General features: G+C 41.3%; 2 protein-coding genes across 2 annotated transcripts in view; one reads left to right on the forward strand and one right to left on the reverse strand.

The window, feature by feature from the left end:
• The window catches only part of LOC139368422 (low-density lipoprotein receptor-related protein 1-like), a 138,190-nt gene extending 134,280 nt beyond the window's left edge, over positions 1-3,910 (reverse strand). The window contains exon 1 of the mRNA XM_071107291.1: positions 3,313-3,910. Coding sequence (XP_070963392.1) covers positions 3,313-3,469 — 157 coding nt within the window. The 5' untranslated portion in view covers positions 3,470-3,910. The remainder of the gene's footprint in view (positions 1-3,312) is intronic.
• Positions 3,911-21,635: 17,725 nt separating this feature from the next.
• Positions 21,636-23,855, forward strand: part of LOC139368426 (RNA-binding motif, single-stranded-interacting protein 2-like) — a 36,767-nt gene continuing 34,547 nt past the window's right edge. Inside the window, exon 1 of the mRNA XM_071107303.1 lies at positions 21,636-21,753. Within this exon, the coding sequence (XP_070963404.1) occupies positions 21,682-21,753 (72 nt within the window). The 5' untranslated portion in view covers positions 21,636-21,681. The remainder of the gene's footprint in view (positions 21,754-23,855) is intronic.

The following is a 23,855-nucleotide window of genomic DNA, read 5'->3' on the forward strand; positions in this document are numbered from 1 at the left end:
TTTGTTATTTTATTAAATGAATCATTTCAAATGTCATGGTGTATTCTTGTACGTAGCAATGTCACATGGATATTTTTATTTAAATTTAGAAAAAGCCATTTCAGTGTCAAAAATAGGCCTATGTTTTACACACACACAAAAAAAGGGAATACTCACACACAATACTCAGTGTTCGAATAATAACATCCGTTCGGATATTCATAACCATGCACATCATTCCAGTCCAGACCAAAAAATCAATGTCCGTGGACATTGAAATCAAGGCCGGTCCATACCACACCAAAAAAAAAAGATGGCCAGCCCAGACAGGACCAAAAAAAGACATTGGCGTCAGTCCGTGCATAGTGGGTTCATTCCATTTCATTCAAGTTAACCATGCCAGTGACACTACAAATTATGGTCTACTTGACACTTTGTATTGCCAAGACATTGCCAGATGTTACAAATCATTGGCTACAATGTTCTAGCTCTGAAAGTGCATGGCCACAGACAGAATCATTGTTGCAAGGACGCACTGTAGCCAGTCATTATTCTCAAACTAGCGAAGAGTCCAACGCAGCCCTGAGAAGCACATGAGGATTTTAGGATGGCAATACATTGCAACATTATTTAATTCAGTTATCTATAGGCTACCTGACTGTCATTAATGTTAGTATCTGTTGTGATTAATGTAGTCACCCCCCCCCCCCCCCCCCCCCGCCCCCCCAGACATAAAATTCGCTGCATGTCGGGACAAGTCACGACAACAGCCTACCTAGGTATAAAGATCACAACTGAAAAACCAAACACAGTTGTTTTTACTGCTTGCAGCTCAAAACAAACATGAAAACGTATATATCAACACAGTGATTCTGTTTGAACTATACCTTCTAAGGTGTAGCCTGGTCACTGCTAAAATCCTTAGTTTACAGCAGCCTGGTCTCAGAGTAGACGTAACGTAGTAAATGTAAATCTGGGACACTAAAATGTGTATGATGTTACGTTTGGTACGGTTACATAAGATAGAAGTTAACCCTTTGACACATACCAACACACAGGTGTGTTCATTTTACAGTGGTCCCTGCAGCTCTACGCTCAAACCGGTGTGATTAGAACGCTTATTTAGAACGTCCAGTTTCGATTGATGCCACAGTCAGCGTTTGAGCAGTGTACCACACTTTTTTTCACAGAAACATTTTGCACAAACACAGATCTTACAATGTTACGTCCTGAATGTGACCAGTTAATTTTTTTAGATGCAATGTTCAGACATTCACAGAAGTAGCGACAGCATAGCACAATCATCCAAACCCGAAAAATGTGGGCTACATTAGTGCACGCGCTAACTGAGGAAATATTGACATAACACAAGTGGGTATATTTAGCCAACTCTAGCTCACCATTGATCGAAATAGCTTTGTAAAACACTTTCTAAAAGTCAGAAGTACTTCGACGATGGGTAGTTTGTGCGCACTGCCATGTTTGTTTTTTCGTGTCAACCAAAGATAAGGAGACAAGATGAGTTTGGTCTGTTTGTAGTAAGCATGTTAATTGCTTAAGGGATTGCGTTCCCTTCCGGAAATCTACAAGAAAGATGAGTGAACCATCCGTTCACCTCATTTTGTCATTAGAACAGAAAATAAAGGCACTTACTTTGATAGGAATGCACACATGTTCAAAGAAAGCTATTGTTTGTAAGCAAAACAACAATGAAAGCAATGCGAGTGCCAGACAGAACATGTGCCAGGGGGAAAGGTTTCTACAAGACTGTGCCAATGTCTGCATACTTGATCTGGGGAAGTGCTTGGGCTCTCGTTGAAGAGAGAAGTTTGTCCAACTCAGTAAAGCCTCAAATATAAATTGTCTGCTACAGTGAAATGGGCTACTTCTATGTAAATGAATGAGGAGGCGGAACATGCCTCAAATAAAACTTGGGTTAACTGTCCTGTTGCACAACAATTACATTGGAACAGTTGAGTGCACTGTGACCTCACAGGCTCAATTATTATTCATTTTTTCCAATCACGCTGGGGCAACGTTAGAGCTATTTGGAACTCAATTGTGAAAAGATATTTAGGCAAAAACGAAAGGAGGGTGGTTGGTTGGGGTGGATCGTGGGTGTATAACGGTCGTGTGTTCAAATCTCATCACGGACAATTTTTCAACTACTTACTACTTTTTAGCTACTCTGCAACTACTTAGCTAACCCTTCCCCTACTGTTAACCTAACTCCTAACCTTAACCTAGCTAACTTTATCTAACTAGCTAATGATAGATTTAGCCACCTAGGTAACATTAATCACAACAAATTGGAATTCGTAACATAAGTTTTGAGAATTTGTAACATATTGTAGGTTTTGCTCATTTGTAACAATGCATGGATTGCACATTCATAACATACCATACAAATTGCAATTCGTAACATCACACGAAATGGATGATCCACAAATGTGTGTATCGGATTTATGTAGAGAATAATACGAAATGCTCTGAGAGCAGGTTGCAGCCAGACCAACAGCCATCGATTCTGAACCATAAACGATTCACACATAGAAGGCTACCGTTTAGAACCTGCAAATGATACAAATGTGGGGGATTCCACAGCGGAGAAATCGGTGAAAAGCAGAGGCATGTTGATCGGGTCCGTGTAGCCTACTTATCGAATCAAGGTAGTGTGCTGCTGTGACGGTCTAGCCTACCTAGAACTGGGGGAAAGCAGGCCTTTCACTGATGTGCTGAGATACCATAGCCTTGTTCTACCTGCTGAATGACCTTACAACATTGAACGACCACCTTCTTCATGAGCATGACAACAACAGAACATGAACAAAGGGCATATTAATTCTGAAACATTTGTGGGGCTACATCTGGGAATGGGAGTAAAACAGAGTAGCGGGCAGCACAACACTGAAGTCAATGTAGCCATGCACCGCTTTGAATCCCCGCTGATAAAAGCCAACAAAATTAAGCCATATGAAACTCAACATCTGTGGACGAGCAGTTGTCTTTGTCATGTCAACAACACCCTAAAAGAAGCATGTATGCTAGGCTACAGCAGGTGGTTATGAAATGAGCAATTGCCAAAGGGTGGGCAAGCTAGATCGCTTTTAGTCTGTCACACAAACATGGCACCTCCTAGGGTGATTAGCTTAGCTAGAAGGAAAAGCCCATGGCTCATATCGATCACATCGAGTCTGAAGCCTATTGGTGTTATGAAGGCAAATAGGCTAGCCTGCCGTGTGGTGAATAGGCCTACACTGTATAGGCCCTATGTTGCTAAGTGGACATGCAGTTTCACAAAGCCATAGGCTAGAACACTAGAATGTCACTTACCATCAATAGCTCCTGTAGGAGACAGGATCTCCAAACCGAGTAGAAATCCCACGAAGAACAACCTCATTGCTAACACATTTGCATCACTTCTGTAGAAAATAATGGATAGAAAGGTCGATGGAATTCTAAAATCAAAGAATCTATTCAAACACCTCATCCGAACCCCGGAACGGTCCGGTGCGATTGTCCGTTCTCTTTACGCCCTGCAACCACGTACTACGAATAGCAAAGGTAGCTTCACAGTCAGCGGTATGGATAAAACTGCAGAAACAGGGGGGGGAGGCTTGTTACAGCCTAGTTGAAGCTAAGGGTTGTGCTCATGCACAGTCATGTATATTTCTTATATATACATTTCAGCATGCATAATCCATATAAACCCACACACTATTTTTCAAATTAAAATCTATTGTGAACACAATGTGGCTTCAACATTCCTTTAGAAAACGTCCAACTAGTTCTCAAGGTCCTCAGATCTCCGTCACTGCAGCATTGTTGAAAATATCCCATGCCTTGAACCAAAAACTAAAAGCGCCTTTTTATTTGGGAGCTCCACTGCCTGCCTGTGTTGCTGGTGGTTACAACACGTTGACTGGATGGTGACTCTGAAGCACCAACACACACAGCCCTCTCGAACCAGATGACATCACCAATTAAATTCATTTGGAAATCGCGAAAACTACGAAGCAAGCTCCCTCTGAACAAAGGTTTTCTCCCGAATTTCAACGCTTTTCAAAGCATGAAGCTGGCGACCCTACACCAGCCATGTTGGCGCATGAATAGTTGTGCTCTGCGGTTTTCATTTGATACACATAAAATAATAATAGGCATCAACTTGCAAACAAGTGGACACTCTCAAATGTATCTATTACTTTAGTAACAGGTCAGAAATATTTTAACACATATACAATTTAAGAATGCCACCTGGGTCTTGCAACATTGTAAAAGTGTTCCCCTGAGCTTTTTGCACGTGTGAAGTAACTGAGTAGAAATACTTTGAAGTACTAGGCTACTTAAGTAGTTTTGGGGGGTATTTGTACTTTACTATTTATATTTTTCGCAACTTTTACTCTATATTCCTAAATAAAATATAGGAAACAAAAATGTAAAAGCAGTTACAGTTCTTATAAGTAAATCAGTCAATTGAAATAAATCCATTAGGCCCTAATCTATGGATTTCACATGACTGGGCAGGGGCACAGCCGTGGGTGGGCCTGGGGAGCCAGACCCAGCCAATCAGAATGAGTTTTTCCCCATAAAAGGGCTTTATTACAGACAGAAGTAGGCATTGGCGTCGGCAACAGGTCTGGTGGACATTTCTGCAATCATCATGCCAATTGCACGCTCCCTCAAATTTGAGACATCTGTTGCATTGTGTTGTGTGACGAAACTGCACATTTTAGTGTCATTTTATTGTCCCCAGCACAAGGTGCACCTGTGTAATGATCATGCTTTTTAATCAGCTTCTAGATATACCACACCTGTCAGGTGGATGGTTTATCTTGCCAAAGGAGAAATGCTGACTTACAGGGATGTAAAACAAATTTGTGCGACAGTAGGGATGACATGTTATATTGATAGGTGTGTGTATTAGACCATATTGCTGTCCTGCCTGAGCATTCGAAATGTAACGAGTACCTTTGGGTGTCAGGGAAAATGTATGGAGTAAAAGTACATACACTGAACAAAAATATAAGCGCAACATGTAAAGTGTTGGTCCCATGTTTCAAGAGCTGAAATAAAAGATCCCAGAAATGTTCTGCTGCTGGTCTTCCATTTTTACTTGAGTCCTTTGCTTTTCCCACCACTGACACACAGCTGCTCTAAAGGTTATGTTATACACAATCTCTGATAATTGTGCATGGTAGAACTCTCCAGAATCGTAACCTTAGGTTACTATGTTACCATACTGAAAGATGAGATGCATCCCGGCCAGGGGTTGGCGAGTGGAAGGATGTTCTATTTTCTAAACAGTTCGTTGAATTTTCTATTCCATGACATCCAACTCAAGAGAACATTTCTGACTCGGACCCACTCCAAGTGCATTTCTCAGGTGAGAACCCCCTCTGGTGGTAGATGAAGGACATAGCAGATCATTTAGAGTGAGCACCATCTTTTCATCTCAATAGTGTAACGTGCTGAACAATAACTTTAATACCCAAACATTTGCACTGACTTCAGACAAAAGCACCAAAGTTAATGAAACATAGCCAAAACTACAGTACTCTTCGAAAATTTACTCTGGACTCAGACATAAAATCTGACATCATGGTCAAATCATTTCTGATATATGGATTCCCATCCATCTATGAATGTCAGCTGACTTCACAGTGCTTTATAAAAAAATATCTACATTTTCTTCCCAAAGCAGCAGAGTTGTATTCTGGTTCCCAAGGATGTGTACCAAACGCTTCAAGGTCCTTCACTGAGGACCTGAAATGGTCCCACCACACCGACACCATGGGGAAGAAACCCCAACAACGCTTCTACAACCTATGGAGGCTTGTGTGCGGCAGCTCGGCCATGGAAACCCATTTCATGAAGCTCCCGACAAACAGTTATTGTGCTGACGTTTCTTCCAGAGGCAGATTGGAACTCGGTAGTGAGTGTTGCAACCGAGGACAGATGATTTTTACACGCATCAGCCCTCGGTGGTCCTGTTCTGTAAGCTTGTGTGGCCTACCACTTTGTGGCTGAGCCGTTGTTGCTCATAGACGTTTCTACTTCACAATAACAGCACATATGTCACGCCCTGGTCTTAGTATTTTGTGTTTTCTTTATTATTTTGGTCAGGCCAGGGTTTATTATGTGGTGTGTTTTGTCTTGGGTTTTTTTGTAGGTATTGGGATTGTGGTATAGTGGGGTTTTCTAGGAAAGTCTATGGTTGGCTGAAGTGGTTCTCAATCAGAGGTAGGCGTTTATTGTTGTCTCTGATTGGGAACCATATTTAGGCAGCCATATTCTTTGAGTGTTTTGTGGGTGATTGTTCCTGTCTCTGTGTTAGTTTGCACCAGATAGGCTGTTTAGGTTTTCGTGTTACGTTTCTTGTTTTTGTATTGTTCGTTTTCATCTTTATTAAAGATGTATAAAAATTACCACGCTGCATTTTGGTCCGCCTCTCCTTCACCGCAAGAAAACCGTAACAGAATCACCCACCACAACAGGACCAAGCGGCGTGGTGACAGGCAGTGGCAGCAGGAGCAACAAGGTCTGGATTATACGATTTGGGAGGAAATAGACAGGTGGGCGGTCGACCCAGGGAGAGTGCCGGAGCCCGCCTGGGATTCGCTGGAGCAGTGCGAAGAGGGTTATAGGAGAATGGAGTTGGAGAAACGAACACGGCGGCGTGGAAGGAAGCCCGAGAGTCAGCCCCAAAAATGTATTGGGGGGTGGCACAGGGAGAGTGTGGCAGAGTCAGGAGTCAGACCTGACACCTGCTGGAGTCTCCTGCCTGTTCAGCGCTGCCAGAGCTGCCAGTCTGCATGGAGCAGCCAGAGCTGCCAGTCTGCATGGAGCAGCCAGAGCTGCCAGTCTGCATGGAGCTGCCAGTCTGCATGGAGCAGCCAGAGCTGCCAGTCTGCATGGAGCAGCCAGAGCTGCCAGTCTGCATGGAGCAGCCAGAGCTGCCAGTCTGCATGGAGCAGCCAGAGCCGCCAGTCTGCATGGAGCCGCCAGAGCCGCCAGTCTGCATGGAGCTGCCAGAGCCGCCAGTCTGCATGGAGCCACCAGAGCCGCCAGTCTGCATGGAGCCGCAAGAGCCGCCAGTCTGCATGGAGCCGCCAGAGCCGCCAGTCTGCATGGAGCTGCCAGAGCCGCCAGTCTGCATGGAGCCGCCAGAGCCGCCAGTCTGCATGGAGCAGCCAGAGCCGTTTTGTCTTGTTTTTTTTGTAGGTATTGGGATTGTGGTATAGGGGGGTTTTCTAGGAAAGTCTATGGTTGCCTGAAGTGGTTCTCAATCAGAGGTAGGTGTTTATCGTTGTCTCTGATTGGCAACCATATTTAGGCAGCCATATTCTTTGAGTGTTTCGTGGGTGATTGTTCCTGTCTCTGTGTTAGTTTGCACCAGATAGGCTGTTTAGGTTTTCGTGTTACGTTTCTTGTTTTTGTATTGTTCGTTTTCATCTTTATTAAAGATGTATAAAAATTACCACGCTGCATTTTGGTCCGCCTCTCCTTCACCGCAAGAAAACCGTAACAACATACAGTTGACCGGGGCAGCTCTAGCAGGGCAGAAATTTGACGAACTGACTTGTTGGATAGGTGGCATCCTATGACGGTGACACGGTGAAAGTCACTGAGCTCTTCAGTACGGGCCTTTCTACTGCCAATGTTTGTCTATGGAGATTGCATGGCTGTGTACTCGATTCTATACACCTGTCAGCAACAGGTGTGACTGAAATAGCCAAATCCATTCATTTGAAGGGTGTCCACATACTTTTGTATATATAGTGTATATTTTGGCGTATACAGTTGAAGCCGGAAGTTTACATACACCTTAGCCAAATACATTTAACCTCAGTTTTTCACAATTCCTGACATTTAGTCGAAGTAAAAATTCCCTGTCTTAGGTCAGTTAGGATCACCACTTTATTTTAAGAATGTGAATTGTCAGAATAATTATTTGTTACAGCTTTTATTTCTTTCATCACATTCCCAGTGGGTCAGAAGTTTACATACACTCAATTAGTATTTGGTAGCATTGCCTTTAAATTGTTTAACTTAGGCCAAACGTTTCGGGTAGCCTTCCACAACCTTTCCCACAAAAAGTTGGGTGAATTTTGGCCCATTCCTCCTGGCAGAGCTGGTGTAACTGAGTCAGGTTTGTAGGCCTCCTTGCTCGTACACACTTTTTCAGTTCTGCCCACAAATAATCTATAGGATTGAGGTCAGCGCTTTGTGATGGCCACTCCAATACCTTGACTTTGTTGTCCTTAAGCCATTTTGTCACAACTTTGGAAGTATGCTTGGGGTCATTCTCCATTAGGAAGACCCATTTGCGACCAAGCTTTAACTTCCTGACTAATGTCTTGAGATGTTGCTTCAACATACCCGCATCATTCTCCTCCCTCATGATGCCATCTATTTTGTGAAGTGCACCAGTCCCTCCTGCAGCAAAGCACCCCCACAACATGATGCTGCCACCCCCCGCGCTTCACGGTTGGGATGGTGTTCTTCGGCTTGCAAGCATCCCCCTTTTTCCTCCAAACATAACGATGGTCATTATGGCCAAACGCTTCTATTTTTGTTTCATCAGACCAGAGGACATTTCTCCAAAAAGATCTTTGTCCACATGTGCAGTTGCAAACCGTAGTCTGGCTTTTTTATGGTGGTTTTGGAGCAGTGGCTTCTTCCTTGCTGAGCGGCCTTTCAGGTTATGTCAATATAGGACTCGTTTTACTGTGGATATAGATATTTTTGTACCTGTTTCCTCCAGCATCTTCACGAGGTTCTTTGCTGCTGTTCTGGGATTGATTTGCACTTTTCGCACCAAAGTACGTTCATCTCTAGGAGACAGAACGCGTCTCCTTCCTGAGCGGTATGACGGCTGCGTGGTCATACATGGTGTTTATACTTGCGTACTATTGTTTGTACAGATGAACGTGGTACCTTCAGGCATTTGAAAATTGCTCCCAAGGATGAACCAGACTTGTGGAGGTCTGAAGCCATGACATCATTTTCTGGAATTTTCCAAGCTTTTTAAAGGCACAATCAACTTAGTGTATGTAAACTTCAGACCCAATGGAATTGTGATACAGTGAGTTATAAGTGAAATAATCTGTCTGTAAACAATTGTTGGAAAAATGACTTGTGTCATGCACAAAGACGATGTCCTAACCGACTTGTGGAGTGGTTAAAAAACAAGTTTTAATGACTCCAACCTAATTGTATGTAAACTTCCAACTTCAACTGTATTGAATTTGTTATTTGGATTGTCAACTGAATTCATTCTGACATTCGTGGTTTTCTTGTTTTTATTATTATTGTTATTGTTGGTGTACTTGGTTGACATTTTTGCTGCACTGTTAGGAGCTAATAACGCAAGCATTTCGCTGCACCCGCGCTATAACATTTGCTGAACTGTGTATGAGACCAATGGACTTTTATTTGAAATGGCAATCCATTCTCGGTATAGTGCACTCCCCATGGGCCCTGGTCAAAAGCAGTGCACTACACAGGGAAGAGGACGCCAGTTGGGGAACAGACAAGGCTTGAGGCAATAGAGGAAGTTGGTTTCCATCTGGTGTAGTGAGCCAATGACAATGTCTATGTCCCCCTCGGAGAGCGAGTAAGAGATCTGAAGCTGGCTAAGATAACTAGCCATAACAGAACAAGATTGCTGAGTTTAGTGGGGCCCACCATACTGTGCCTGTAGTCATTACTGAACTCTATCTCTCGCTTTCAGTCTCTCTCTTCCAGGCTCTCTCTCAGTCTACTTTGAAGACTGATACTCCAACAATCTGAGTAACTGAGTTGAAAATAAAATGATAACTGCTCCAACTTCCTACACAGTATACTGTGTAGTGAGTATGACTGTCCCAGGCAGTGGATTCCAATCGAAAGCATGTAGACGGTGTGTCAAGACATGTGGATGTAGCAAAGTTCGGGCCATTCATAATCCATTATCATGGCCTTAGAAAACATACAGGGATTTGGCCTGGTTTCCAAGGCCTGGAGCGAGAGGGGAAGTCAGAATCCAAACAGAGATCCCCCCCTCTGAGAGAATCTCTATGTCCCAAATGGCACGCTATTCCCTATATTGTGTACTCATTTCGTCAAAGGTAGTGCACTATGTAGGGAATAGGGAGTCATTTGAAAGGGATACAATATAAGGCTGGGTTAGGCTCCTACTGCTATAAGAAGTAAGCAACTTTTTACAAAATGGAGAGGAGGGATTTGGAGGGAATCTCTGTCTGAGTTCACTGTGTCCCTTACCAGACTTACTAGGTCTGTCATATTGAGACGATAACAGTACTATATTTACCTTACCAGTGATACCTAGGGCTGTGAAGAATACATGTGCTGTATGTAAAACCCAGTGAGGCAGACCATCAGATCACAAACACATATTTTGCATGCCTCTACACTTGACTTCTGCGTACAGGAGTTGACCTGGTTTGTTGCCATAATCAAACTACAATATCAGCAAACTATCTCAAAAAAGTTCTCGGCACAAAAAAAGTTAATTATATTGTGATGATATGCCTGCTGATGGATTTTAGATAGAGAGCTTATGGTCAGTTGATTTTAGGTGATAACACCACCATCATGTAGACTGCAGAAACTCTACTTCTCTAGTAACCCTTCCAGACCTGCAGAGGGCGCTGAACACTTCACATGGTGTAAATGGAACGACCGCTCACCATAGTATAGATTTTCAACGGATATCAAACATCAAGATATGTGGGATCAATTATTATTGATGACAAATGATTATCAACACATATTTAGGGGTCTTTAATATGTTTACTTCTGTTATTTCATCTAAGAGCACAATAGCCATTTAATCATTGTAATAATATACTAATAACATGGAGATTCATTTTAAAAGTGGGATGAACATTTTATAGAAGTAACGGCTGCAGCGTTCATTCGTGACGTTTGAGCTTACTCTTACCGACAAAAAGGCTGCAGGGTGTGTTTGGTGCAGAAGTGTTCCAAAGCATTGATTGGTAGGAAACTAGATTGAGCCACAGTACGTTTTTTTTTTGTCTGAGCAGATGGTTGGGTGGCCCGAACATGATTATAATAATTTTTACACTGCAAATGGACCACAACAAAGCCCAAAAAGAGATTGTATTTGAAAATGACAATCATTCCATACTTTGATTACATTGAGACACGATCACATTTGTCTATTTTTTTTATTTTTATTTGTGGGAATACTTGGTTTCCTAAATGAAACTATTTTTTTGCTCAATTCTTGATGATTTTTTACATTTATTTGTAAAAATTTGGGGGGCCAAAATAAAACACCCGGGGCCACCTGTTGCCAACCCCTGCCATAGATGTTTGTTAAGAGACAGAAGTACAGAATGGCAGAATGTGAGGTATGTAGAGAATCTGTGAAAAACAGTGTCTGGGTATCCCTAGACTACAGCAGAATGTCCAGATAATCACACCTCAGCCCTTAGCTGAGAATAAACAAGATTGGGAAGCTGAAGTGAATCAACCTCACTACAAAGCAACATATCTGACTGCCTTTTATATTTAATTTAGCATATACTTGAATTCCTTTTATAATCCTATTCAGTTGTAATTTGTTCTGTTAATACAAATAACCGACAATGATCATTTTTCACAGTTCAACCTGATAATCCCCCTAGAAGTCAGTGCTGGCATTGTGAAGCTGGCATGGACACAGCATGTGTGGGAGATAGTTTGAGAGAGTGCCAAGGTAAACAGTGCCTGACCACATGTTCTCCCAGGCAAGGCAATCTGGCCCCTTTCCAGACTGCACATCTGCAGCAGCGCACAGTCAATCCCCCTGCTTAACTGACCCAGCCAAGGAGAGGAGACAGGGGAGGGCATGAGAGGAGAGAGTCTAGGGGTGGAAGGGAAGAGAAGGAGTAGAGGGGGAAGGGAGGGATACTAGGCCAGGGGGGAGGAGTGGAGGGGGGAGGGAGGGAGTCTATTGGGGGAGTAAAGAGGGAAAAGTAGCAGAGGAGGAGGTGAGGAGGGGCATTTTCCCAGACAGAAAGAACCTGCTTCCGTATCACAGACAAAGAACCCCCCGACAACCCCTACACAACCCAGCCCAGGTGAAATGACAAGAGAAGTAGGTCTACCTGCTGATATATGGGACAATTGAACAGATGAGAGACAACACAGGTGGAAAAACCTGTCTTCGAGATAAGATAAGCTAACTTGCCATCTAAATGAAATGTGAATCCATAGACCCATATGCTGACAGTATGGGATTGATGGAGGTCAGTGTCACACAGCGATTGAGATGTGTCCACACATTCGCAATGGAATGGTGTAAAAAAACAACATTATACCAGCAGCTGAATAGTGTCCCACTACTGGAGCTGTGTCAACATTACCCAACTGCATCGGCCCTCAGCCTTGGAATAAGAGGGATTGTTGTTGCATAAAATAAATGATGTTCTCTGTCACACATGTCCAGGTTCCGCTAGTACGCTGTGCTTCCATCTACAGTATGTTTGCAAGGAAACAAACAAGAACATGTCCATGCCTGTACACAAATCCTGGGCCTTGAATGAATTGGAGACAGTTATAGTATGCGTGCCTGTTCAATAAGCCTGTCTTTAAGAAGAATGACTTCTCAAGCCATCTTGTGACAGTCCGTGTGAGTGTGTACTTCTGTCTGAAGTCCATTGGTATTATCAGATAGATTAGTGGTTCGGGTCATCGGGCTTGCTTCCTAACACTATACTACAGCTTAATTGACCCATATCTCATTTATTGCAATATTACCTGAGCTCGTACATATGGTTCCAATCTCTATGCATTACTCATCACACAAAATAAATTTGCAAGACGAGCCACCCCCTCTAACTACTTGGCTCCATCTGCTCATCTGTTTAAGAAACTCATTATATTGTCTCTATCTATATCGTTAAAATACTCCAATTATGCACCTTCATCTTCAAATATACATACCTCCCAGACAGCCTACCTAAACCTTTCAATGGAGTCTGCCAGGATGATTCCCAAATCCATGCATGCAACACAAGACACTGCGAAATCCTTCACCCTCTCCACCTCACATAGTCAATTTTCTAGCAGATACAGAGGTTCCATTCTTTGTCATTCTTATCTTCATATTGCCAAAACATCATCAGTCCCCTAAATAACTTCAAGCGTAGACTAGGGGTCAGGCTGATGAACCAAACTACCAAGTACTCCCCTCCATGTAGCCTAGCTGTTACTATCACGTTTCAGGTAAGACCCAAATGCAGACTGTGTTGAAGTAAAACATGTTTATTACAGCAACAGGGGCAGGCAAACGCCAGGTCAAGGCAGGCAGGGGTCGATAATCCAGAGTAGTGGCAAAGGCACAGGCTTAGGGTCAGGTCAGATCAGGTCAGACAGAGTGGTCAAACAGGCGGGCTCAGAGTCAGGACAGGAAAGGGTGAAAACCAGGAGAGCGAGAAAAAGAGAGACGGGAAAAGCAGAAGCTGAGCCAAAATGCTGGTTGACTTGACAAACAGGACGAACTGACAACAGACAAACAGAGAACACAGGTATAAGTACCCAGGGGATAATGGGAAAGATGGGTGACACCTGGAGGGGGGTGGAGACAAGCAAAAGGACAGTTGAAACAGATCTGGGCGTGAAAGTTACACTCATATACACACACATGCACACACAAACATTATCAAACATGTTTTTTTATAATAATTTTCTAGGGGGTGGATCAGCTTGAATATTGCAAATAGATTGTGGCTTCTATCAATGTAATTGTCTGCACATTTCCAATCCTCCATATACATATGTTTTATAAATACAGTGTATATATATATTATTAATTTGATTTATATATATACACTACCGGTCAAAAGTTTTAGAACACCAACTCATTCAAGGGTTTTTATTTATTTTGACTATTTTCTATAGTGTATAATAATAGTGAAGACATCAAATCTATGAAATAACACATATGGAATCATGTAGTAACCAAAAAGGTGTTAAACAAATGAAAATATATTTTATATTTGAGATTCTTCAAATTGCCACCTTTGATGTGATGACAGCTTTGCACACTCTCGGCATTCTCTCAACCAGCTTCATGAGGTAATCACCTGGAATGCATTTCAATTAACAGGTGTGCCTTCTTAAAAGTTCATTTGTGGAATTTCTTTCTGTCTTAATGTGTTTGAGCCAATCAGTTATGTTGTGACAAGGTAGGGGGGTATACAGAAGACAGCCCTATTTGGTAAATCTCAAATAAGCAAAGAGAAACGACAGTCCATCATTACTTTAAAACATGAAGGTTAGTCAATACGGAACATTTCAAGAACTTTGAAAGTTTCTTCAAGTGCAGTCGCAAAAACCATCAAGCACTGTGATTAATCTGGCTCTCATGAGGACCGCCACATGAAAGGAAGACCCAGAGTTACCTCTGCTGTAGAGGATAAGTTCATTAGAGTTACCAGCCTTAGAAATTGCAGCCCAAATAAATGCTTCACAGAGTTCAAGTAACAGACGCATCTCAACATCAACTGTTCAGAGGAGACTGTGTGAATCAGACCTTCATGGTCGAATAGCTGCAAAGAAACCACTACTAAAGGACACCAATAATAAGAAGAGACTTGTTTGGACCAAGAAATGCGAGCAATGGACATTAGAAGTGGAAATGTGTCCTTTTGTCTGGAGTCCAAATTGGAGATTTTTGGTTCCAACTGCCGTGTCTTTGTGAGATGCGGTGTTGGTGAACGGATGATCTCCGCATGTGTATTTCCCACCGTAAAGCATGGAGGAGGAGGTGTTATGATGTCGGGGTGCTTTGCTGGAGACAATGTCTGTTATTTATTTAGAACACTTAACCAGCATAGCTACCACAGCATTCTGCAGTGATACACCATCCTATCTGGTTTGGGCTTAGTGGGACTATCATTTGATTTTCAACAGGACAATGACCCAACACACCTCCAGGTTGTGTAAGGGCTATTTTACCAAGAAGGAGAGTGATGGACTGCAGACGACCTGGCCTCCACAACCAAGTTGAGATGGTTTGGGATGAGTTGGACCGCAGAGTGAAGGAAAGCAGCCAACAAGTGCTCAGCATATGAGGGAACTCCTTCAAGGCTGTTGGAAAAGCATTCCAGGTGAAGCTGCTTAAGAGAATGCCAAGAGTATGCAAAGCTGTCATCAATGCAAAGGGTGGCTATTAGAAGAATCTCAAATATAAAATATATTTTGATTTGTTTAACACTTTTTTGGTTACTACAGGATTTCATATGTGTTATTTCATAGTTTTGATGTCTTCACTATTATTCTACAATGTAAAATAAAATAAATAAATAAATAAAAACCATTGAATGAGTAGGTGTTCTAAAACTTTTGACCGGTAGTGTATATATATATATTTTTTTTCCCTCTGTCATTTTCCCCTAACCCTACCACCCCTCCCCTAATTGGAGTAAACTAACGGACAACAACACTTAGGCTTCTACTTCCAGCTTATACATACTGAATACTATTTACGGCCACATTATATTTTGTATTAGTTTGTTTATCGTTAGTTTATTTTTAGTCTCATCATTCAGCTACCTTCAACCCCTCCCATCTATCTCTGAACACCATCCAGTTTTGATTTCTATTTGCCATTTACATTTCAACTGTGCTCTGATGTTTCACAAAAGTTCTGAACCTTTCTATTCTCATAGTTTCTACAGGTTGTAAACAAAATTAAAACAATTTTGCGAAGAGTATAATTATACTATTGATTCATATCACTCAGCAGTGCTACTTGCAGAGTTAACTCAGAGTAAATGTTGCAATTCTTCAGCCACTCCGAAACCTGTGACCAAAAACAAGCTACATATGGACAGTACCAAAACAATATAATGATTATGTCTCTTCGCAGAAAGGTCTGCAGAACTGGAATGGTTGTATCCCCCATATACAGTACATTCGGAAATTATTCAGACCCCTTGTCTTTTTCCTCATTGTGTTACGTTACAGCCTTATTCTAAAATTGATTAAATAGTATTTTTCCCCCTCATCAATCTACGCACAATACCCCATAATGACAATGCAAAAACAGTTTTTTAGACATTTTTGTACATTTATTAAAAATAAAAACCTGAAATATCACATTTACATAAGTATTCAGACCCTTTACTCAGTACTTTCTTGAAGCACCTTTGGAAGCGATTACAGCCTCTAGTCTCCTTGGGTATGACGCTACAATCTTGGCACACCTGTATTTGGGGAGTTTCTCCCATTCTTCTCTGCAGATCCTTTCAAGCTCTGTCAGGTTGGATGGGGAGTGTTGCTGCACAGCTATTTTCAGGTCTCTCCAGAGATGTTTGATCGGGTTCAAGTCCGGGCTCTGGCTGGGCCACTCAAGGACATTCAGAGACTTGATCTGAAGCCACTCCTGTGTTGTCTTGGCTGTGTGCTTAGGGTCGTTGTCCTGTTTGGAGGTGAACCTTCGCCCCAGTCTGAGGTCCTGAGCGCTCTGGAGCAGGTTTTTATCAAGGATCTCTCTGTAGTTTTCTTTGTTAATCTTTCCCTTGATCCTGACTAGTCTCCCTTTCCCTGCCGCTGAAAAACATCCCCACATGATGATGCTGCCACCACCATGCTTCACCATGGGGATGGTGCCAGGTTTCCTCCAGACGTGACGCTTGGCATTCAGGCAGAAGAGTTCAATCTTGGTTTCATCAAATCAGAGCATCTTGTTCCTCATTGAATGAGAGTCCTTTAGGTTCCTTTTTGGCAAACTCCAAGCGGGCTGTCATGTGCCTTTTACTGAGGAGTGGCTTCCGTCTGGTCACTCTACCATAAAGGCCTGATAGGTGGAGTGATGCAGTGATGGTTGCCTTCTGGAAGGTTCTCCCATCTCCACAGAGGAACTCTGGAGCTCTGTCAGAGTGACCATCGGGTTCTTGATTACCTCCCTGACAAAGGCCCTTCTCCCTGATTGCTCAGTTTGTCCGGGAGCCAGCTCTAGGAAGAGTCTTGGTGATTCCAAACTTCTTCCATTTAAGAACAATTGAAGACACTGTGTTCTTGGGGACCTTCAATGCTGCAGACATTTTTTTGCTACCCTTCCCCGAATATGTGCCAGGTGTGTGCCCAATCAGTGTCCAATCAATTATATTTACCACAGGTGGACTCCAATCAAGTTTTTGAAATATCTCAAGGATGATCTGAGCTCAATTTCAAGTCTCATAGCAAAGGGTCTGAGTACTTATGTAAATAAGGTATTTTTTTAATATTTTTTTTTATATATATATACATTTGCAAACATTTCTAAAAACCTGTTTTCGCTTTGTCAATATAGGGTGTTGTGAGTAGATTGACGAGAAACAACATTAATTGAATTTTAGAATAAGGCTATAAGGTAACAAAATGTTGAAAAAAGGAAGGGGCCTCAACACTTTCCAAATGCACTTTACATCAAAAATCTCTTCCCAACTCTTTAGCAATCTGTATGGCACAGGTGTCCATTTTTTGGCCATTAAACGAAACTGGTATTCTTTTTTATTTATCACAATTTTCTTTAACCCATTTTGGTCTTTAATGCAGGGCCAACAGACAAGTTCTTTACTTTCTCCCCCTTCCTCCTGCCTCTTCCATTTTTTAGGTAATGCTGCGATTAGTTGGTTGTTTTTATTTAAAAAAATGTTTTTACCTTTATTTATACAGTTTTTCTCATTGAGATAATATCTCTTTTCCAAGAGAGACCTGGTCCAATAGCAGCAGGGGGAACAACGCTTCACTGTGTATTTGTGTTGTATATTTGTTTTAAATATATATATTTTTTTAATCAATTAGTATATTTGTGTTTAAGCATAATATTTGTTGTAATATTTCTTCTGTCTTTTCTGGTGGATTAAACTGAAATTGCAACTAACTTTCAATGGCTTATTTTGAAAATAGCGATATTTTGGAGGTTATTTAATTTACAAATAACCAAAAGAGAGAGTTTGTAATCTGAATAAAGATTTTTAGAAAAGGCCATTCTTGAACACGGGGTGAGCCATTCTTACTAATCTGTTAGAGAACCAGTTCAGATTTAAGTGGAGATTTTGTATGATTTAAGACTTTAGTGAGAGTTATAATGCTTTCATTTTTGTACTATCTGCCCTCCGAATTCATATCAACTGTATAAATAGGCCATTTTAATGTTGTCTGGCTTGCCATTACAAATGAAATGGGATATATTTTGCTCATATAATAAAAATAAAAACAATTAGTTAGGTGTAGGCAGGCCCATAAGCAAATAGGTAAGGTTGATTTGTCCACAAATAGACAGGTATTTTCCTTTCCATGGTAGCAAGATTTTAGCTATTTTTGCTAACTTTCTAAATCTATTGTAGTGAGAACCTTTTTTTCTTTCGGGATATGAAAACTGGGTATGTCCACTTCACCGTTAGACCATTTCATTGGTAAATTACAGTTATGTAAAAGTAGTCTTTTTTTAGTGATCCAAAACATCATATAGAATTTTAATTTGGCTGTAATCCAGAGAGATTGGAAAAAGTATCTAGATCATCTATGAGTTTATGGTGTGCTCAGAATTGTGGATTTAAAAGAAAGCAGGAATCAATAGTGTCCAATGACACCTTTGCTTATAAGCGCTGGATTTCAAGCCCCTTGATATTGTTGTTGGGTCTCATTTTAATAGCTAACATTTATATGGCCATAATAAAGAAATATGTTGATAGTGGACAACCTTGTTTCACTCCTTTCTAAGAAGTAGCCATTATTTACTATTTTATACGTAGGGTTACCATACATAACTTTAACCCATTGTATAAGAGATTTTCCAAAATTGAAATATTCTAGGCATTTATATATAAATTCCAGTAGTACTTTATCAAAAGTCTTTTCAAAGTCAGTTATGAATACCAGGCTGGGTTCCCAGATGTTTCATAGTGTTCTATTGTTTAGAGTGACCTTTGATTATCCCTAGTGCAAGGTGCACCTGTGTAATGATCATGCTGTTTAATCACTTCCTTGATATGCCACAACTGTCAGGCGGATGGATTATTTTAGCAGAGGAGAAATGTTCACTAACAGGGATATTAACACATTTGTGGACATTCGAGAGAAATGAACTTTTTGTGCGTATTGAACATTTCTGGGATATGTTATTTCAGCTCATGAAACATGGAACCAACACTTTACATGTTGCACTTATATTTTTGTTCAGTGTATGTAATCTCCTGAGCTGCTTCCCTAGGCTTTCAGGTACTGTAGCTATAGCCTAGTTAAGGGTGTGTGTGTGTGTGTGTGTTTATGTGTGTCTGGTACCTTCCAGGGTATCTAGCCTTGTAAAGGGAGTATCTGCATGTTATCACAGATAGGTAATTACTTAGCTGGCAAAGCTGACCTCAGGAATGTAGACTTCTCCCTTCCCCCTAACCCCGCCCTTCCCCCTCCCGCTACACCCCTCCCCCTCTGCCCTTCTCTCCCATGTCTCCCTTCCCCCGGAACTCATTCACCTTTACCTTCCCCCCTGCACTCTTTCACCTTTCCCTTCCCTCCACCCTACACTGGCATTCCCCTACCTCCTTTCTATTACACTCACCCCCTTTCTTCCCTCGCTTCCTCCCTCAACCCCTCCTTGACGGCACACCCCCTCTCCCGTGAGGCTCAAAGTTCACCCCGACACTTTCACAGAATTCTTAGATTACCTGTAATCTTCTTTTTTTCTAAAGGAAAGGGGGAAAAAACCTGTTGGTACAAGGCTGAATGGAATGGAATTATCAGTGATTTGGTCATGGCGAAAATGGTATATCGAGGGATGAATGTAAAAAGTACACCATTGCACAACACAACAGAGTTTTCCCCAAAGACTGAAAAGCATATCTGGGGAATTAGTTTTCGTCTGCTTTTCACCAATTGAGGAATTTGACGACCTCAGTCACCGCAGCTCGGCTCCTTTCCTGACTACTTCTTTCCCGTTACTTGTGATGAGGAGAGTTCTGCTGAAGTCCCAGGCTTGCCTCCCAAATGGAACCCTAGTCTTTACATGGTACACTACTTTTGAACAGAGCCATATAGGTCCTATAAAGGGAATAGAGTGCCGTTTGAAATTCAGAGAGGTTGGAAAAAGGCTTTATGCTGGCTCTGACGCATACTGACTGAGTCACTCTACAAACTGTCCTTGAGCAGAGGGAAACACACTCCTTCTTGCCAGGACTGAACATCAACAGAGGCGTATCCATGGCAGAGCCGGGCATAGGCACTGCCAGATTGAACACTGGCCCTCCCAATCAGGATGGCTTAAAATATATATTTTTTCAATATAAAATGAAATAAATGATTTTGACTTGTTGTTTGTATTGCCTCCTTACTAATCATACATGTTGAAAAATGCAGTAGGAGGTTCCAGGGATATAACTGGCTATATCGTAATTATATGGTACAACTTATTGCAATAGCCATAGATATGGATCATTGTTATATTGTCTGTGGTAATAACAATAGCGGCAGGCTACATACATTGTAGCCTACTTACAACTGTTACAGTCTACCTGTCCCCATGACAACGAAACAATATACTCTCAAAAGGATAACGTTGATTTAAATGCAGGCCACTTGCACCCAGCCAATAATAACATTTCATAATTTGGTTTCAGTCACTTTAGTCACGCGGTCCTGGCTCAAGACGGAAACAAATGATCACACTATGATGACATCTGGGTGAAATCCCACGTGCCTTATATTCTGTATATCAAGGAGATGAGAGCTTATTTCTGTGTGCTGACTAGCCTAAGCTGACATTTAAACGAGGTTTAAACTGTAATTTGTGACTGTTCTGTGTATTTCTCTATCAGAAAGAACACTAGTAGTTGTATCTGTCATGTGAATTCATGAGTTATGCTGTTATGTGTTTATTATCTAATATGAATGCCACAACCAAAGTTCCCCCTGGGAACAATAAAGGTATTCTATTTTTACTCTATTCTGTTCTATGCACATTCATACTACTATGTGGCTGAGAGTAAGCTTTTGCATACACACGTTGTGCACACTTGAGGGCTAATCAGGGTAGATACACAAGGAGTCAAGGCAGAGGGTTGAGGGACTGTGTTGCCAAGCAACTTGCAGTTGATTATAAAAACACTTGTGCCATTAGATGATAATATGAGCCATCCCAGGACATCAGTGTCCTGATAATGACTAGGTTTTGAGATCATCCATGACCCACTGCCATACTTTTTTTTACTGATGGTGTAATGCCATGTACCTTTGCCAAAATATTGGGCCATGGTCAAGGTTAGGCCATGGTCAATGTTATAACATTAGTCTATTAGTCCCTATGTTAGATATGATTAATGATGTGTATTAATAATTGATCATGTTATTGAAGACTATACAAGCTACAAAAAGCCTTTATAAAATGCCAATAAAAGTGAAATGTGTGTCCAGACTTTCATAGGAAATAGTAACATGTCCAAAGTCATACGTGTTGATTGTCTGGTGGTTTCCAGGTTTACCAAATAGCCTACATGGAAAGAGGAACACAGAAACGCGCGCTTTTTATTTTATTTTTACGCAAAGTCACATAGAAGGCTACACAATACCAGTGGCTGGGAGCTGGGAGAGCGCTAGTCAAATCACAACCCCAGTCAGATTCTAAACTGAATTTCCCTGTCTGACGTCAGCTGACTGCCTGCCTTGGCTGTGCTCTTCGCTCCAGACATAGTGCTGCTGCTGAAAAAAATGCTGCTCTCTGTGCCGCCGAGGACAGGATTCAACCCATACAACGGCTACACTAACAGAGCCAGTAAAAAGGTAAAGCGATGCTGTATTTTACTCCATCTGAATAATGTGCTATATGTTATATGTAGGCTATATGCCGGTCTCATTCCTCCTGGATTGTTTGTGGCAGTTGGGTTGCCTGGCTATTAAGCTGCAGTGTCCTTGAAAGTGGACCATTTATGCTACAAAATAACTATAGGCTATTTTGTCGATTTAAAATAGCTTGTAACTCTTGTCTATCCCCCAAACAAGATTGGGAATAGATAATAGAATATAATACCGGTATAATGCATGGATTTATTGTAGGCTATGCGTCGGGGTGAACGTTAGTGCTCTTCCTCGCTCTGGTCATTGGCACAGAGAAAGTCAATGTACGGATTAAACTTGCGCGGCGAATAGCCTAGATCATTTTTGCGCTCGTTCTCGGGTTTATACCAATGTCTAATTGTTAACTGAACGACCAATTGTTGGATGTGTCAAATATATTTTTCATCGTGGTGAGAGTAAGATCTCTCTTTGAGTAGACCGTAACGTAAGTTAACCAAATAAGTTTATTTAGTGTAAAGATTTACACCACCCCTTGAAATCCAACCTGGTCTCAGAGTATTTCGTATTATTCTTTATGTAAATTCGAGATACGCCAATTAAAGGTAAAGGGAAAGGAAACTGAATGTATTCACCTGGAATTAGTATGATATATTATGTTTCGTATGATATGTATTAATTTGTGGCTGTCCATAACTAATTTTGTATGTTATGTTATGAATTTGCAAAATGTATGATATGTTAGCAAGGTGGCGAACATTAGCTAGCTGGCTAATGTTAGTTAGACTAGGGGTTAGGCGTTAGGTTTACGTTTAGGAGTTAGGTTAAAGGGTTAAGGTTAGGGGTAGGGTAAGGGTTAGCTAAAATGTTTAGGGTTAGGATTAGCTAACATGCTAAGTAGTTGCAAAGTAGCTAAAAAGTTATAAGTAGTTGAAAAGTTACTAATTAGCTCAAACGCTAAAGTTGTCTGTGTTGAGATTCGTACTCACCTTTGGGTTCCTAGATGTTTGCTTTATACGCCTATCCGTCCACCCCAATGTGCGTAACCATACCAAACATAATACATCATACTAATTTGCATGTCCCGGATTCACATTTACTATGTTACGTCTAGTCTATGAGACCAGGTTGTGAACCCCTATATTGTCCGATGGCTGGTAACATTGGTCAATATAAAACAGTGATTTATAGATATGGAAATATGAATATGCACTGCTGTACATAGTGTAGCCTATTGAAATTGTTCAATTCAATATGCTGATTATTATTCAACATATTTGTAACAACCTAACAGTTTGTAATGATAAATTATATTTTTGGGAAGTTGATAAAAAAAATTACATGTAAAATGAACATCCAGAAAACAGAAAAAATATAATGATGAAGTTGAATATTGGGTTGGATTGGGTGAGATATTACGGGAATTGAATTAAGAAACGATAAAGCATATCTTTTTTCAAATGTAGCCTAATTGTAAAATTATACATTTTAATAAAAAAAATTGTGATCCTAGTTTTGATCCTGATGCTTTCACATTATGGATGGGGAAAAAATGCATGTTTCTTTTGTCAAAAGCATATTCTATTATTCTGCATTGTGAATCTTGGTGTTGACTTGGTGCAACATTGCTGAAATACGCATTGGTAGTGTTCAACTTTCCTGAAACATAACCCTAGCTCCCACCTCCCAGGGCTGTGTTATTCGTTTCCCTGTGTCATGGTTTGCAGGAATTCAGATTGCTCAGATTAATGGCCTGGAATTCCTGGAATTCTGTATGCATCCCAAATGGCACCCTATTCCCTATACAGTGCACTACTCTGCCTCCAAACAATGTGCTCGTGTCAGGATAGAAGGGGTGTCTGCTACTCTGCTTTTGCAAACTCATGCCTTTTTTTTTGCTCATCGTGAGAGCTCAAACGTCACTCTGAGGGAAAACATGTAAACCCAAGGTCAAGTGGTAAACCCTGCTTTTTTATACCAGGAAAAAAGGGTGGAGGAAGGAGAGGGATTAAGATTTTTTTCTTTCTTTCTTTCTTCTGCTTTCGATTACGCACCCCTCCCTTACCCTCCTCTCTTCCCTCCCCCATTTT

The sequence above is a fragment of the Oncorhynchus clarkii genome, chromosome 16, assembly GCF_045791955.1.
Source record: "Oncorhynchus clarkii lewisi isolate Uvic-CL-2024 chromosome 16, UVic_Ocla_1.0, whole genome shotgun sequence".
NCBI lineage: Eukaryota > Metazoa > Chordata > Actinopteri > Salmoniformes > Salmonidae > Oncorhynchus > Oncorhynchus clarkii.